We start from the raw sequence: 19594 nt of genomic DNA, 5'->3' as shown, positions 1-19594 counted from the left end.
ATATTCTTGAAAGATATTTTTGCTTGATAAACAATTCTCATATTCTTCAATACTGTAAAGATATTATTCTATTGTCGTTTTTATTCCAATGCTGTTGAAAAACCTGGTGTCATTCCTATGTAAGTGATCTGTCCTTTCTGGTTACTTTCAAGATCTCTTTTATTTTGGCTGTGAAGTTTCACTTCTATTGGTTCAGGAATGGACTTCTTCTATCTATCCTGCTTAAGATATACTATACCTCCAGGATCTCTGAACTCACATTTTTTCATTAGTTCTATAGATTTTACAGTCATTATCTCTTTAGTCATTGCCTTTACTCCATCCTATTTTCTCTTTTTGAGGCTCTGATGTAATGTATTTTGGATCTTCTCATTATATTCTCCATATCTTCTCTCACATCTCAATCACACCATCTTACTATGTAATTATTACAGTGAGGTAATTTTTTCAAATAAATATTTCAGTATACAAATTTTTTCTTTTGCTGATATGATGTTTCGTCTGTTGGTGGATTTTTAAATTTTAACTTATTTTTTTTCATTTCTAAGAGTCTCATTTTCCCCCAAATTATAAATGATGGTTCTTTTTTACGCCTTTGTGTGTCTTTGTTTTCTTGTACATTTCAGTCACAGGCAGGGAAACCATATACCATGGATTGACAGGAACAGTCAGATATACTTTTGTTGTATTCCCATCCTATCCAGTTTAGCATTTCTCCTGGACAAATGTTCCCCAGAATGAGCAATAAATGATAATAGTCAACTAATTCTTAGCTGTTCTATATTTTTTATTTGACAGTTATATCAGTTATCATCTTTTTCAGTTTATCTATTGATTAATTGGTTTGCTAACTCTGACTTGTGCTTGGTGAGTTTTGGTGGTACATTCATTCCTTGATATTAATAATCTGTTGGAGTTCAGCTAACCTAAATGGGGGAAATTTCCTCTGCAGAAAATTTATTTTTGCTTCTACCTTTAACCATAGGGCACCACTGACAGATTCTACTTCAGTCCCCACTTCTCACCCCCTGTCCTCCCTTCCCTCAGCAAGGGTCTCATAGTTTAGGAATCCCAGTCTGAACTTTACACATTGTTGCTTGTCCAAGGCTAAGTGTCTCATCAGCAGTGCTGATACAGGCATCAGTTCTCAGGGTATCTTCTTCTCTCTCTCTCAAGTCCTGCCTTCCTGCAGTTCAGGCTCCTACTTCCTGCTGCTCTGACCCCAACTCATGGTATTTTGGGGGAGGAAGTGGATGTGAAGACTGATAGTTTATGTCCTTTCCCAGGGTATGCTTCATAGGGTATATTCTTTTATTAACTAAAGTTTTTCTAGAGTGGGAAGGTTTTTCAAAGTATCAAATCAACATTTGTGCTGGGCCATACATTATTTGTAAACTGCTTTATTCCCTTATAAAATGAACTTCTTTTATATCATTACACAAAATTTTTAACACATTTTGCAGACTGCCTTTGTATTGTGCCAGCTAGACTTTCTAGAATAAATAATAGTGGTGACAGTGATTAACTTTCTCTTGTTTCCAACTTTAATAAGAATTCATGCAGTATTTCAGTTTTATTATATTTGTTGGTTTTTGTGATGAACACTTAATTCATGTTTAAAATTTTTCTTTAATTCTAGTTTACTATGCATTTTTATGAGGAAAAATATACTGAATTTTATGCCTTAATGGCATATATCAAAATGATCATTTTTTAATGATTTAACTAATAATGATATAAATGGAACTAAAGAATATGTAAAATTTACTGTCCTTGAATTTTTAAAATAAATCTTACTTGGAAAAAGGTGTGCATGTAAAAAAAAAGGTTGCTGTATCAGGTTTGTGTATATTATTTTAATATTTCTGCATGAATCTTCACATATGATTAGGTCTATAGTCTCCTTGTTATCTTTATTCCACTTTGGTATCAAGTTTTTGTTACCTTTATAAAAAGAGTTGGGATGTTTTCTTTATCCTGTGTTAAGATGAGTTTAAATAACAGAAATAAGACAGGAATTACCTGTTCTTTAATGTTTTGATTGAATTTATTCATAACACCTCATGCTTCCCTCCTTCTGCTGTCCCATTCTTCCTCTTTTTTTCTCCTAAAATTCTGCAATAACTAGTTTATCAACTGATAGATGCTGGGAATCAAGGTACTTCTTTACTGAAATTTGTTTTTACTTTAATTTGAAGACAAGTCTAATCTACAATTTCAGGCTTTAATACTGGTATATGCACCTCCTACAAACATTCTAAAGTTTATTTTGATCTATAATTACGAATTGTTTGAATTAGTACAGAGCTGAGAATGAGCCCCAATATATATGAATAGTCAAAATCAAAGTCCTATGCCCATATCTTAACTTCCATAAGGCCAGTTTTTTTTTAAATCAAAGGTACCCTTATAAGGACTTGCATATTATATTGAATTCCCTTTCTGTTTTTATTTTTTATCAAATAGTACTGTTTGACAAAGGCCCATAAGTCTAAAAGAGTTCTCTATCAATACTAGTGTTGTTTGGTTATAGAGGATGCCTGTCAGAAATGATTATTAAAAAACAATATTATATATGGTCATACTGTGAATATTAGGATATACTTACAGGATTAAAGAAAAAAAGCAAGTGTACTCATGTTAGGCAAATTGGTACTTGAGGTTTGGAACAACATTTCCAGTAGTACCTTTGAATAGAAAATTTTAAAATGCTATATTTTCATAATTAAGAAATAAGGATGAATCCCTACCTCACACCATATATAAAAATTAACTCAAAGTGGATCAAAGATCTACACATAAGAACTAAAACATAAAACTCTTAAACAGTTTGACTCCTTAAAATGTGAAACACAGAATTACCATATGATCCAGCACTTCCACTTCTCGGTATATAAAAGTAAGAACTTGAGCACATACTTGTATGCCAATGTTCATTGTAGCATTATTCCCAATAGCAAAAAGATGAAAGCAACCTAAGTGTCCACCAACAGATGAACAGATAAACAAACTGTGGTATATCCATACAATGGAACATTATTCAGCCATAAAAAGGAATGAAGTTCTAATACATGTTATAACGTGGATGAACTGAGAAGATATTATGCTAAATGAAATATGCCAGACACAAAAGAACAAATACTTTGATTCCACTTATACAAAACATCTATAATTGGCAAATTTATGGAGATAGAAAATAGATTAGAGGTTACTGTGGGTTAGGGGGAGGGAGAAATGGAGAATTACTGCTTAACAGTTACAGAGTTTCTGTGTGAGGTGTAGAAAGTTTTAAAACTAGATGGTGGTGATGGTTGCAAAACAATGTGAATGTAATTTATGCCAATGAATTGTACACATACCAAAAAATGGCTAAGATATCAAGTTTTGTGTTACATATATTGTAAAATAATTAAAACAACAAATATAAAATACCCCAAACCACTGAATTGTGCACTTTAAATGGATGAACTGTATGGTATGAGAATTATATCACAGTAGAGTTGTTAAAATAAAAAAACAAAGTAAGGATGCTATATCATGGAAAACTTTGAGATGACTTAAAAAGTACTCTGTGAATGATACATTGATGTTAATGGTATATGAAAACAGTTTAAATAAAATCTTCTATAAAATTTCCATTAAAAAGTATAATTGTCCTAAATAACATATTATTTTCTATGTGGTTTTAAATTTGTACTAACATTTGTATTTTTAAATTAGCAAATTAAATATTTCACTATTTTATCTAAATCTCTAAAAACAGATATATTTAAGATGGACAATCCACCCATTTTTAGATCTTCTCTTTGGGAAAATAGGTGTCTCATGTTATACTTGGTGCCATCTTCCCTTCAGGCATATACAGTAACAGCTTGGAGAAAAAGAAAAAGGCACATATCATTCCTCCCATTTTTCTATGATTTGAGATAAAAAGAATGTGAGCTTAGAATGAAGTTTGAGTTCTTGGGCTGATGACTGAAGGGTATTGAGAGGTACACTAACAATATATAGCTATTCCTGCAATGACTGAAATTTTATATCACACTGATTTGCAATGACTTGGTAGGTTATGTAGTTATATATAAATTTAACAGATATCCAGATTAAGAGACTAGCTCATTGTCTCAGCTAATTCATTTTAGAACTCTCAAAAATTTGGACCAAATACAGATTCTTCCAAAATGACACACACACACACACACACACACACACACACACACACACACACACACACACACAAAACCAAGTATGAAAATACTCGAATGCCTACCATTCTTCATTTGTAGAGCAAAGACCCTTGGGTATATCAGAGCAATTGGAAGGTTTTTTCCTTCTAATGCAAAAAGTACTGATAATACAATGAATAGATACTAACTCCCATTTATGCCTGCTATAACTTTTCATGACTTTAGGTGTAATTAATGCTATAAATTCATCTAAAAACCTTACAGAATTGACTGCAATTTTAAAATCCTCACATATTTTATCCAATCAACAGATAACAGGTATAATTACTATCAGATCAGAGTTCACCAAAAAAACATTTTTTAAAAAAATGTTAGAATTCTTCATCTTTGAAACATTGATAGGCAGTGTTCTGTTTATCAAAAGCTAATTGCTTTTGTCTTTGTGACCTGGACAAGAGACAACTAGTTTGACCAGTGTCTAAGACAGCAATCAGTTCATCTTTGAAGTGACACTACAGCCTTTTGACTACAGGGAACTTCTTGACTCACTGCCTTTGTTCTCTTTGGGGATGCATGCATGAAAATTAAAACAGACATTAATCTCTCCACTAAGAGGTAACAACTGGGAACTCAGTTATTTCCACTTCAGACAATTTCCTTATTTACACAGATGCAGTATTTTAATGCCCCCCCTTTCCCTTCCTCTCTCAACTTTCTCCTTCATTTTTCTCACCTGAGCTGAAAACTACTTTAAGCATGGCTAAATGTACAAATAGCAAAATCCCGAAACAAAAAAAGCCATACGTTTTAAATTAAAATAAAAACAAATGAATGGCCATCAACCTTTAGTCTAGACTGTTACCAAGTTCCCTTTAGATCCTCTATAGAAATTTTCATCAATTTATTCATTTTCAACTAATGATACATATATATCCGTATATATATATATATATATATGTGTGTGTGTGTATATTTTTGTGTATATATATGTATGTATGTTCTGGTTTCTTGATCTGAATGCTAGTTATGCAGATATGTTCAGTTTTTGAAAATCCATTAAGCTGTAACTATACTATTTTTGCTCCTATATAACATATCTACTACTACTTTATCAATTGTCATATTATATTTTATTTATCCAATTCTTTCTGTTTCCCAACAGTAACATATCTTTCCTAACTGTTAAGATAACTTTCTATTGATGTACCTCTAGCCCCTAGCGCAGTGTCTGGCAGTTAGTGGGTACTCAATATTACATAAATGAGGGTTTCTCAGTCTCTGCATTATTAACATTTTGGGCCACATAATTTTTTGTTGTAGGAGCTGTCCTGAGCAGTGTAGAACATTTGACAGCATCCCTGGCCTCTGTCTACACAACAGTAGCACTCCTCTGACTGTGACAACCAAAAATGTTACCAGGCATTGACAAATGTTCCCTGGGGACAAACATTTTTCCTAGTTAAGAACCACTTATACACATACGTGTTTCTATGGAAAAATACAAGCCAAGTTTTAATTCACTTACAAAAAAACTCTGAGTTCTGAAATGCCTTGCAAGTTAAAATACAGGATGTCTTATATACTAGAGGGGAAGTTGAGCTCTAAAATGCCAGGAAAAGTTTACAAAATGCTTTAAATGTCTGGATAATCAAATATAATTCACATTGACTGCATGCTAGAATAATGTATCCATTGGAATTCCTATGCAGAAAAATAAGGTTACCAAGTGAAATAATTGTATAAGTAAGATTACATATTTGGTATTTTAAAAAGTGACTGCTAATAGTAGCTATGCATATTTAATTCCCTAATTATAAATGATTTTTAAGTTATTGAGGTTCAATAAATTTCCACCTGTAAAATATTTAACATTGAATGTTCCATAAGAAAAGAATAGTTAGAAAATAAACTATCATGCATCAACTATGAAAAAACCTCACAAAGGGCAAAACTACCTTATTAGAAAAATTGTGTTTGTATTTTAATTAACTTCATGCCTGTGATTCAGGATATGCTTTTGAGCTTGACTTCATTGTAAGAGTGTAAATGATAAAAGAATTGAGTAACACTATGTTAATGGAGTTTGAAAAAAGGGAAAATGAATTGGTTTATATTTATGTGTCTACATGATATAGCTAAAATATAAATCTGACCCTGCCAAAAAATTATTTCTTGATAACCTGTTCCTTAAACTCCCCTCCCCCACCTTTTTTGTCCTTTTTGAGACCCGCCGAACCGCGCTCAGCCAGTGAGCGCACCCGTCATCCCTATATAGGATCCAAACCTGCGGCGGGAGCGCTGCTGCGCTCCCAGTGCCGCACTCTCCCGAGTGCGCCACGGGCTCGGCCCAGACTCCCCTTTTTGATTAGAATCAGTCTTTAAGAATAGGCTACTGAGCCAAAACTGAACAACAAAAAACAGTCATTTTATAAAAGAAGAAACAAAACTGGACAGTTATAAGAAAGTGTTTAATCTCATTATTAATCTACAATATGCCAATTAAAATATATAATTTTTTACCTATCAAATACATAAGATTAAAAATGAATATAGACATACAATCTCCTAAATAGATAATACAAATATATAAATTTATGCATATATTCTGAGAGAATCTGGCAATATGTATTATGAGACTTCACAACTTTGAGTCAGTTATTCTATTTTAAGGAAATATTTCTAAAGTGATCATCAGAAATATACATGAAAATTTACATAAAGGGGATGTCTGTGGGAGAAAACAGAAAAGTACCTAAAGATTCAATGATAGAGAAATTAAATTATTCATAGCTTGTTTATATTCTGCAATGATTGATAAATCTGTTTTTTTGTAGAACTGTGGAGAAAAGCTTACGTTCATTACAGTGAAGTAAAGGTTATGTTATATGAAAAGGAGAGTGGTTAAAAGCAAAGGCTCTGAAGTCAAGACTACATAGTTCAAATTCTAGTTCTATCACATGTCAGCTCCATGATACAGGTCAACTTATTTAATCATCTAATCTTTCTAAACTTAATTTTCTTATCTATAAAATCTGTTTTGTAGGTTTGCTGTGTGGATTAAATAAGATATTACACAAAGTGCTTATCACAATTCCTGGCAATATAGTTAAGTGTACAATACATTTTAGTAGCTATGTTAACATTGGGATGATATTACTAAGAAATCCAAGATATAAACCTATATATATGATGTATTCCCAATTATACAAATTAATCAATTAGTCCTAGGTGACAATTGTGGGTTGGCATTATTGGTCATTTTTATCTACTATCTACTTCATTCTGCTTTTCTGTATTTTCCAATGGCTTTTTTGACACAAACCATAAATTACTTCTATATTCGGGAAAAATAGAAGTTATTATTTTTTTTTCCTTTTTGTCTTTTTTACTGACCGGTAACGGGATCGCAACCCTCGGTGTTGTGCCCGCACCGTGCTCAGCCAGTGAGCGGGAACCGGTCTCCATATGGGATCCGAACCCTCGGTGGGAGCGCCGCCGCACTCCCAAGCAGCGCACTCTCCAGTGCGCCACCAGGCCGGCCCTAGAAGTTATTTTTTTAAAAACCCATTATTAAAAAGAAATGTAAAAATCTTTGTATTTTCCTTCTCCTAAATGACCACATGCTTTTCAGTAAAAATAACATCTTTAATACTGATTTCATAATAAAAAGGTCACCATTTAATGCTCTTATTAAACGCCTACAATATACAAAATGCTGTGCTTCTATCTTCTAATGCTAATCAGAAAGTATGGAAATTTGAAGACAGATCGTCATTTTGATAAAAGATGAGCTTTCTGCAGATGGTCTTCAGTTTTACTTTATAGCTGCTAACCTTCCTGAGAAGCAAGATATTTAAACAGACTCACCCTTTTATCCCTCTCACAAAATCTAAATTTATAACAGAAGGCATTGGAAGAGAAAATAATTTATTATGAGGGATATTTTCTTTTAGGATCTTTGCTTAAGATCTTTTTGAGGGGATTATTACCTCTGATTGTAAAATAAACACAAATGTACTATTGAACTATGGCTATGAACAACCAAAGAAAATTTGATTCTTGAACATCTGAGGAATCAAATCTGAGATTTTGTGTTGTTGAGATGAATAATAAATAATTTCAATTTCTTCCTAAGTACTAAATGTTACAAGAAATTTAAGAAGCATTCTGAGACAAATACAAAAAGTTTCGCTTAAGATCTTTTTGAGGGGATTATTACCTCTGATTGTAAAATAAACACAAATGTACTATTGGACTATGGCTATGAACAACCAAAGAAAATTTGATTCTTGAACATCTGAGGAATCAAATCTGAGATTTTGTGTTGTTGAGATGAATAAAAAATACTTTCAATTTCTTCCTAAGTACTAAATGTTACAAGAAATTTAAGAAGCATTCTGAGACAAATACAAAAAGTTTCGTGGTGGCTTGTATTTCATAATCTAACTAGTGAACTTTTCAGGTATTAATTTTAATGTTCATAAAATTAGAGACTGTTAAATATAAATAATGAGCTTTGTACCAAATAGTTTCTCTGAGGCAATTTACTTTCCTCAATGATCACTTTTTCACCCACCTGACCTCTTGTGCTATAGGGATGATAAGTTAGTTTTTGCCAGCAACACTGAAATATTTGAGAGTAGGAGGGCAGCAAATGGTGAGAAAAGAGATTAGCGTACACAGAGAAAGGTTATTAGTGCCTGCTATTGTTACGGTCTATATTCAAAGCCAAAACAGTGACACTACCTCCACAAAATGTGCATGTGAGGAAGGTAAATCTTCAATTACACACTTTGCAAGGTCCTGAATATGTCCTACTACTAGTCAGTAGAGAAAGGAGAAAAAAAAAGAAAAATCAGATTATTTGTTTTTAAAGTATTTGCCTACAAAAAAATCTCCTGATTGCAAGAAAATTCAGAGGGTTTTCTTATTATTAAATATAAAAAGGACTTGAAGCCTAAAAAGGGTGAGATAGAGATACTGCCTTCTCATATTAACTTTCACACAGAAGAAACACATTATATAACTCTACTTTCAATTTAGCTTTCCTCAAAATAAAAAATAGAAGTTCAGAGAAAAGTAAAATTATATTTATTAATGAGTTCAGTAAATGATGTTACTCATATTTTTCTTTATCCCAGATAATTAAAATATCTGCATAATCTTCTTTTAAAAATGTTTTTCAGAATACAAAGCAAAATCTTTAAAAATTATTCATTATTTTTAAGTAAACAAGCTAAACTGGGTGCAATTTTTATTTTAGTGTTTTCTCTTGACATGAAAACCTTGTGCTTCACATAGCTGTGCTGTTAAAATAACTTTAGTAGGACATCAAGATAAGGGAAGAAAAATAGGTTACTAAAACTTATTCTAAGTGTGGCTTTAAAGGAATCAGTGTGAAGCAGTGAGCTAACTGCTCTCAAGTTTGAAGGCACACATCAATATAGGGAGGACAAATAAATTGCAAGTTATTCGAGTCCGTAATAAAAACTAATGAATATGACTAAAACTTCTGACATTAGGGATTCAAGTGTTTTAGTTGGTAGTGAGGATAAACTAAATTCCTGAATATTTTCAGTACTGATACAAGAGTTGTACCTAAGGGGGAAAAAATCCCTCACTGTGGTTGCAAGCACATTCAAGAATAATCTCCTGGGCACTAGTTAATCTCTAGCCATTCTCTGCTTTTCCACTGTACACTAACAAGCCTGGTTTCAGTAATACTATTTTTAAATAACTATTAATGAAATCACTAATCTGTAACTGAATACTCTAGGCTTTAAAATTGAAGAGATTCCTACTGAAATTTAAATTATTGCCAGCATACTTCATCTGTGATGAGGTTTTAATACAGAAGAATTCTTATTCTTGAATCAATGATGCTTAGAAGAGGTGAAAGTATTTCCATAACAAAATTTTGTGGATATTAGAAGTATTCCTTTTTTTGTTAAAAGTCTTTTCACTCTCCTATAATGTAAGCTCCTTGAGAGCATGGCCTTATATCTTTGTGTCACATACTCATAGCAGGCTACGTGGAATACAGTAGACTTTCTTAATATGTTCTGAGAGAACTATTGCATTAGTGAATTCACTTTGCACCTCCACATAGAGAATGGTCCTAATTTATGTACCACCCTTGGGAAAATTGAGAAGTTAGTCGCTCAAATAATTTTCTGTATTTGATAGTTTAGATGAGGGAACCTCAGTTAAGAAAGGGTGGTTAGGGCATATAGAAGTCATCCCCCAAATTGTTGAATTAACAAGTGAAACATATCACCTAATGGACTGAAAGTCTTCATTCCTAAATCCATTTTTATTTTAACTATTCCAGTCTTAAACTCCTTGAAGACAAGGACCAATCCATTCTAACTTTCATAATTCCTGTAAGGTCTAGGAAACTATGGTAAAGAGTTCAATTTAACTTACATTGTGTTTCACCAATGGATTAAAACACACACACGCGCACATTACCTAAATCATATTCCCAACCTACTGAATCAGAATCTCTGGGGGTTGGGCCTAGGAATCTTTTTAGAAAACTCTCTATAGGTAGAAGGCTAGGTATTCAGGATGAAGGGCCATTGACTTGAAATGAATTCTTGTTCTCATTTCTGATTCCTCTAAACTCAACCTGGTTTCCTCACCTCAGTCATCTCTTTTAAATCTTGCCTTTCAAATATCTACCTCTTCTGCTCTTTAAAAGTCCACATTATTTCATTTCAAAGACATGCCATCATTCTGCCCTAAAGTTGATATTTTTTAAAAATTTAGCCGTCTTCAGAATCAGTTTAGGTGTTCCTCAAGCATCCAAGATCTGTTATTTTAACTTCATTCTTAGAATGTAGAGTCTTCTAAATCTTATCATCTGGCCTTAGGTAGCCTTTCTTAAAGTTTATAATTTCTTCTGCTCCTAATACAATATCTTGGACTTATCCATCTTTCATGTTAATTGTGCAGTTTCCCTGATCTCTTTGCCATTTATTTAATTTCCTCTTAAATAGACAAAAAGTATTAACGGCTACTGAATCCACTTCTAGTTATATAAGCAAAAGAACTTAAAGAAAAACAGATACATGCACACCAGTGTTCACAGCAGCATTACTCATAATAGCTAAAAGATGGGAACGACCCAAGTGTCCACCAACAGATGGACTGATAAATTGTCATATATACATACAATGGAATATCTGTCAGTCTTAAAAAAAAAAAGGAATGAAATTCTGATACATGCTACAACATGGATGAATCTAGAAAAATGATAAGTGAAATAAGCCAGACACTGAAGGACAAAAATTGTATAATTACACTTATGTGAGGTACCTCGAATAGGCAAATTCAGAGAGACAGAAAGTAGATTAGAATTTACCAGGGGCAGGGGGAAGGTGGAACGGGGAGTTTTTGTTTAATGGATACAGAGATTGTTCGGCATGATGATGAAAAAGTTCTGGATACAGATAGTGGTGATGGCTGCATGAAATTATGAGTGTACTAATGCTGTTGAACTGTACACTAAAAATGGTTAAAATGGTAATTTTATGTTAAGTATATTTTACCAAAATAAGAAAACCACTAAAATAATTATCTTGACTTTCCTAGAGCAGATTTTTTCTTAATATTGATTAATTTTTCTGTATTATCAAAAGAAAAAAATTTTAAAAGCCCTGCCTATACTTTTCCCTATTCTTTAAATTTACCACTCTTTCTAGGTTTTTCTTACTCCCTTTTGTTTTTTGTAAAAATAAAATAAAATTTAATATAGATACTCAGCACTTTCCACACTTCAAGCACAATGATGTTGTGAATACATATACACACTGAACACTTCAAATCTGTACATACATATGTGCATGCACACATACACACTCTGTTTTACATCTCTTCCTTAGACTCTTATGAATTTCACCAAAATTCATCTGTTTCTCATGTTTAGTCTTTTGTTAAAATATAAGTGAATAAGACTACAAGATTTACAGTGCAGATAATGTTATATTGCAAGTTACTTTTAGATGCCAAGTACTCTGCAAATAATGGGAAAATATCAATTTCAAAAGTCTGCCAACACACAAGAAAAGACAGTTTAAAAAGAGGGAAAGAAACATATCAAAAAGATCTCTAAAGAACTGATATTACATAAACTATGGAAAGGCTGAGAAACGATATTCTCAAAGGAAAAAATGTAGCAGAGCAGAAATTTACTTTAATCTAAACTACAAAGAACTATAAGACAATTAAATTTATTATTTTTAGAGATGATTCTTTTAAACTTAAAAAAAATTCTTCTGGTCTTACTAACAAGAATAAAATTAATAGGAGTAATTTGGCCTCATGAAACCCTGAAAAAAATTAGGGAAAATAAATAATAAATTATATATGGAAAATTATTGAAAGATCCCACACACAAAGGATAAATGTACATAATATATAATGTGAAAAGATAACTGAACCAAAAATGATGAATGATTAAGAAAAAAAATAAATCCCTAAATAAAGATAAGAATGTGGAGTTATATAAAGAGAAAAGGACAGATGGTAAGTTTAAAAACTCAGTTTAGGAGTAAACTGGACTTGGATATTAAACAGCAAGGCATCTTCCTATTTCTAAGATATGTTTGGATAATATGTAGGCAAAATGTTTCTTGAAAATAAAATCTGATCAGGTTTAGAAGACAACAGAGGAACAATGCCAGTGATTTATTAGATGCAGAGAACCACAAAGGAGGTAATATAGGCCAATCAGCAAGTTGCAAATACAAGGAGATTAATGCAATGTCTTAAATAAATTAATGGGGTGGCCATGGGCAGCAAATAGGTAGAGGAGGCAATAGTTAAGAAAACTCACTCAGCAGCCCAACTCACTGGCACAACACAAGTGGAAACAGCAAAAGTGCTAAACAATCTGCACCTACTTACAATATTACAGGCATAGATTGGGCAGGGCAAGATCAGGCAGGCAGATGGCATAGCACTTGGTAGGCCATAGTATAGTGGAATAGGAGGAAAAGAGATAGACAATGCTGGGCAGTCTACAATGCTAAAATAGCAGATGGATATGATAATACCAGGCCATTTGCTGATGGACAAAGAACCAGCTAGTGAAGAATGCAAATCATTCAGCGGATGAGTGTAGTGAGGCAAAAAGTAGACAAAAACTGAAGGCAATCAAGCAGAAAGACAGAATAGTAGAGAAGCAATGACAGATCATCAGAAGCAGTTGGGTAGGGTAGCGACAAGCTGTCAGCAGAGGAACTAAACAGCATTCAGAAAAAGATGAGATTGAGAGTGAAGTAGTCCCCTGAATTGGGTGTCTTCCATCTAGGAAACAGTGATTGATAAACTGCGCATGAAAATCCATAAGAGAACAGCACACAAATGGAAACAGCAGATGGGTCTGAACTCTATTGCTCAAGGATACAGAATGACCCTAGAACACAGATACATAACAGTCCACAAGGAAATTAAATAAATGAGAAAAATGAGTCCAAGCATTTTCATAATGATAAAAGAAACCAAAACACTAAAAATTATTAATCTAGAAATGATTGGCTGGGATTGAAGTCTTCGCTTACCCCTTTCTGGAGCCCACAAAATGGGAATGTTGGGAATTTCTGCAGCAGAAAAACAGAAGAGAAAAGGGATTTCTGACTCCCAGTTTGAGGAAAGCAGGTCAAATTTAGAGCTGTATGAACTGGTTCAGGGAACTAAGAACCAGCCTGAACCTTCTCCCTTCCTCAGAATCAAACCATTTCTGAGGTTTGGGAAAGGTTTAGGAAGCCCTTACCCCATCATTTCCCACAACCCCCTTTCACACTTACCTCCAGTGCAAACAGTTTCCAGCAAGGAGGTACTTGAGAAAATTCAGTCCCATGTTTATACCATGGCAAAATTTGAGGATGACCAACTACTGGTACTTCCTGTAGGTCACGTTTCTGATTTAGTGGGATCCCTTCCACTCTTTGTGAGTGAACAGAGGGGACAGATTACTAGAAACTACCCACCTCTTTGAAAGTGGATGAGAAAGGAATCAGCATCATTAAAATCAATCAATCAATAATAATAATACCAGTAAATACCGTGGTGATCTCATCTACTGTCATGGATTTTAATTCCATTTATATGTTGATGACTCTAAAAACCAATATTTCTAGCCCAGACTTTTCTCTGAACCCCAGATGCATATATCTAACTGCAATTCAACATCTCCACTTGGATATCTAAACGCAGTTTAAGTTTCTGTGACCAAAGTAAAACTCCCGATATTTCCCCTCAAACCTACTCTTCCCACAGTCTTCTCCATTTCAGTAAATGGCACTCTCTCCTTCCAATTGCCCAAGTCAAATCCTGGGTCTTATACTTGACTTCTCTCTTTCTCTTATTCTATCTGTTATCTCTACCTTCAACAATCTATCCACTATCACCACCACTGGTCTAAGCCACTATCATTTTTCACCTGGATTATTTTAAACCAGCCTCCTAACTGGTTTCCCTATTAAAATATAACACAGATCATGCCATGCCTCTGCTCCATTACATTAAGTCTTCTCCATTACAAGTTATACATGATCCGTGGCTTTCACTCTCTCCTCCTTTAAGTCTTGGCTTAAATGTCACTTTATCAATGAGGCCTTGCTTGATGAGACTCTATTTAAAATTATAACCCTCTTTCCTGCCTTGACTACCTATCCTCCTCCGCTGGTTTATGTTTATCCATAGAACTTGCCATCTCTAATACTATACATTTTATTTGTTTTCTTGTATTTGTGCCCCCCACAAAAATGTAAATTCCCTAAAGGCAGGAACTTTTTGATTTCTTTGTTCATTGCTGTATCTCCAACATCTTGAACATATGTATATGTACCAGGTTATATACATATATATTTATTCATTTATTTTTACTTATGGGGCTTCTCCTTTCTTTTTCTCACCACTATACTAATGGGATGGGGTTCTCCTTTTTTGATATCAAATTTTCAAAGCATTCTTCTGAAAAGCTCACAACTATTGAGCTTTTGGATTAGCAGAACAGATGCTATTGCACTACAGAATAGGAACGTTCTAAAACAGGGGTTGGCAAACTACAGCCCATAGGCCAAATCTTGCCCACTGCCTGTTTTTCCTATGACCTACAACCTAAGAATAACCTTTACATTTTTAAATGATTCCAAAAAAAAAAAAAAAATCAAAAGAAGAACAGTATTTTGTGCACGTGAAAACTACATGAAATCCAATTTCAGTATCCATAATAAAGTTTTATTGGAGCACAGCAAAGCTCATTCAATTGATATCATCTACAGCTATTTTTATGCTAAAGGGCTAGAGGAGTTGGGTGGTTGTGACAGAAACCACATGGCCTATGAAGTATAAAATACTTACCACCTGGCCCTTTAAAGAGTAAGTTTGCTGACCCCTGTCCCAAGGTATTTTATATTTAAAAGGCAAAGGGTAATAACTAAAGTTTGAGCAAAGACAGACTAGAGTTTATCACTACTTCCGTTGCTACTGTTACCCATGATGCACCTTTGAGGGAAGGAGCATTTATACTAGGATTTGCTTTCAATATTATATAAAAGCAGCCCTTTCATTCCTCTAAATATTATTTATTACTAATGGTGAAATTCATTCATCTGTCTATCTCACAGAGCAGCCCCATCTTAAGGGACAGAGCACAGTACTGGTAAGTTTTGAAAATGGCAAAATGGGAGGGAGTAAAAGAGGAAGTAAATGGGGCCCACGAATAGAACCCATATCAAAGTATCACATAATTAACCAAACTTCTAAATACCCTGTTTAACAATAGTGGGATATTGGCATGATGTGAATTTCCTATGAACCTCACCAATGGAGTTATTATTAAAGTAACCTCATTATCATGGGATTGCCTATACAATGTAGTCTTGAATCACAGCGAGCAAAAAACACATTAAAAGACTTCATTATATTTATAAAATATTCAAAACTAACACTTACTTTCTCATTGGCTCAAATATCTACATTTTGTAGGAAAGTATTTTAAAAATTTGCAAAATTCATCTCCTAATCAAAACTGACCTATTTTTTCTTCCATAAAGTCTTACCCTGAGGATTATCATATGAAAGGATATTATGTTATTTGCTACAATCAAACTTATAGAAAGGAGTGAAAAGGCTGAGGTCAAGACACTTAAATTATCCCATTGACATCCATCACTATAATGCTATCTTCATTCTTCACAGAGCAGTATAATTTATTTCCTCTTATATCAATTAGTCATTCTGCATTGTTGCCTTTGGTCTCTTTCTCGCTCTCTCACAGTGAAACTGACAACACTTCATCTTCTAACTCCATACTTCCAAGAGTTTACACTTCTTTCTTTTCAGTATCTTTTGAAGGAAACGGACTCTTTTCTGCAAATTCTCATCTGGGTGCCATTCATGATTATCTGAAATGGTTACTCCTTCATTGGGCATTTTTCCTCTTTTTTTTTTTAACAGCAGCTGTGCTCTTTTCAAGTCCCAGTATAAAGAAATAATACTGGTAAAATTATTAGAATCATTCCAAATTTTTTATTTTGTCATCTGAATCCACTTTCTGACTTCCTATCAGTTTCCTTTTATAGCAGGTAATAACATAAAGTTATAAATATTTAGCCCTTCTAATACAATATTATTTTGAGAAGTTCACGGTAACTGACAGATATAAATCCATTTGTTGTTATCTTATATTTTGTGTGAAAAGCAACATTAAGTCCATTTTACAGACGGTTTTCCTTTTATAGCAGGTAATAACATAAAGTTATAAATATTTAGCCCTTCTAATACAATATTGTTTTGAGAAGTTCACGGTAACTGACAGATATAAATCCATTTGTTGTTATCTTATATTTTGTGTGAAAAGCAACATTAAGTCCATTTTACAGACGGTTATCTAATATATGGAGAGATGAATTCATATTCTTGATTTCAAGAAGTAATACAGAAAGGAATGTCCTGAAATCTTCATTCCTGTATGTCTCTAGATAAATCTACTTTTAGCATTTTTTTTTGGTTTGTTTTTGTCTTTTTTCGCGTCCGGCAACGGATCGCAACCCTCAGTGTCGCGCCAGTACCGGACCGGGACCGGCAACAGGATCGCAACTCTCGGTGTTGCCCCCGCACCTCGCTCAGCCAGTGAGCGGGAACCGGTCTGTATGTGGGATCCGAACCCTCGGCGGGAGTGCTGCCGCGCTCCGAAGCAGCGCACTGTAGCAGTGCGCCACCGGGCTGGCCCTACTTTTAGCATTTTATATCTGCAAAATACTGAATAGTATTTTGCTGTTAATGTCTTAGCACATATTTTGCAAAGCCTAAGTATTTGGTTATGCCATCCTCTATTCATTTTATAAGAATAGGTTTGTAAGCGTGAGTTGAAAATGTGATTTCAAGATTTTATCACTTTGATAATATTTGGTAATTAATTTGGTAAAATAAGCATTTACCATGTCTTCTACGATCTTTCTTTTTCCTTTCCCACAACTGTGCTATTGTGTACTCAGGTCTTCTGCTTGATTTTTTTCTCCAGAGAAAAATTCTTTCAATATTTATTCAACCCTTATTTACTTATTTTTTAAGCTAAAGTGCTTTCTTCTTATATTGTAGATAATAATAATAGCAAATATTTATGTAGTAAATATTGTTTTTAGTGCCTCACTTGTCACATAATATAACTACCCTATGAGGTAAGTTCTTAAGTACTCTTACTAGCTACATTTTACATATAAGAAAACTGAGGTATAGAAAGTTAAGTAAGTTGTACAAGGCCACATACTAGTAAGAAGAGGATCTGAGATTCAAACCCCAAAAGTCTATGCTCTTAACCACTATGTCATTCTGCTTCATAAATGATTATATGGGCCATACTACTTTTCTAGTTAGAACTCTAATTAGAAATAATACTTGCCATTATTTGTATCTATACTTATTTGTATGTTTACTCAAGATATGATCTGTCTTCCCAATACGGGCCCCATAAAAGCTAAAAACAAATTCTGGTTAAGAGTAGGCATGCAATTAAGACATACACAACTGAAGACATAATTTAATTTGTGGATTCTATGTATATAAAGTTTTTGTCTTTGCCTCATTCTCAAAATTCCAAAATTCTGACCTCGAGGAGCAATGTACTTTTTCCTCTTGAAAAGGAGCCTTTCAATTTGTTTTAAACGCAAAGTCACTTTTTGCCCTAATTACTTCATACATTGCTTAATGGTGGGGTTATGGTTTGAGAAATGTGTCATTAGGTGATTTCATCCTTGTGCAAACATTACAGAGTGTACTTACACAAACCTAGATGGTGTAGCCTACTACATACCTGGGCTACATGGCATACAGCCTATTGTTCTTAGGCTTCAAACTTGTATAGCATGTTTCTGTACTGAGTACTGTAGGCAATTGTGGCACAATGTTAAGTATTTGTGTATGAAAACATATCTAAACATAGAAATGGTACAGTAAAAATATGGTACTATAATCTTATGGAACCCTGTCCTATAAGTAGTCTTATTGCTGACTGAAATGTCATTATGAGAGATGACTGTACTAGCATTTCACCAGTGCCAACAAATTATTTGACCTTCACTAGATCAAAGAAAATGCGATCTATTTTTTAAAAATAAATCTTTTCATATCAAAATAAAACTCTAAAACACAGATTCTTTTCAACAATCAACAAGAAAATTCTGAAGCATAATTCATGGAACAGTTTTATTCCTAACCAAAAAGCGCTGCAGTTTTGGGTATTTATTTCATGAATAAGAGAAAATGAGGATGCAAGCATCAAATTCTTGAAGGTAAGTGAAACACAAGAAATACCATAAAAAGTTTATACTTAATGTTTATTATGTACTTACATGGCACATCTGAAGTTCCTTTCAACCATTCAAAATATATTCAAGTCAAAAAAGCAATTGACCACTGTATTAATTATAGGATCTCATTATTTAATAACTGTACCAATCCTACCAGTTAATATTCATACTTCTACTTAATATATAAGGAAACACACATTCATTGTTTCATTCATGGATTCAGCAATTAAAACACTTGCTGGTGGGCTCACAAACTAGAAGGAGAAAGAACCAGGATTCAAACTAAGTCTGCTGAACTTTCAGTTTATGTTCCCCTATATTCTGCCTGTAATTGAATCAATATTTTCTGCTCATTTTCAGGTTGCTTAGGAAAGTTTTACATTTTTCCATATTTCTTTTACTTGGTTGTCTTAAAAACAAGGGGTAGGAATAAATGATTGCTTAAAGTTACTTTTTCCACGCTAATACTATGACATTTATAGAGATTAGAATTAAAGTTTGGAGCTGTTAGGGACCTTAGCATATTTACCCCTTTATTTTCTAGATGAGACAACTGAAGTACAAAGTGGTTAAATAATTCACTCAAAG

The 19594-nt window shown here is 33.5% G+C and overlaps 1 protein-coding gene across 1 annotated transcript in view; it reads right to left on the bottom strand.

Annotated features, from left to right (window-relative positions):
* Positions 1-19594, bottom strand: part of LOC103601904 (gephyrin-like) — a gene marked incomplete at its 3' end in the record, with an annotated part of 167380 nt that overhangs the window by 143648 nt on the left and 4138 nt on the right. The window contains exon 3 of the mRNA XM_008586310.1: positions 13754-13792. Coding sequence (XP_008584532.1) covers positions 13754-13792 — 39 coding nt within the window. The remainder of the gene's footprint in view (positions 1-13753; positions 13793-19594) is intronic.

The sequence above is a fragment of the Galeopterus variegatus genome, unplaced genomic scaffold (assembly GCF_000696425.1).
Source record: "Galeopterus variegatus unplaced genomic scaffold, G_variegatus-3.0.2 Scaffold3930, whole genome shotgun sequence".
NCBI classification, from domain to species: domain Eukaryota; kingdom Metazoa; phylum Chordata; class Mammalia; order Dermoptera; family Cynocephalidae; genus Galeopterus; species Galeopterus variegatus.
The sequence above is the reverse complement of the archived record's forward strand: the minus strand, read 5'-3'. Positions and strand labels throughout refer to the sequence as shown.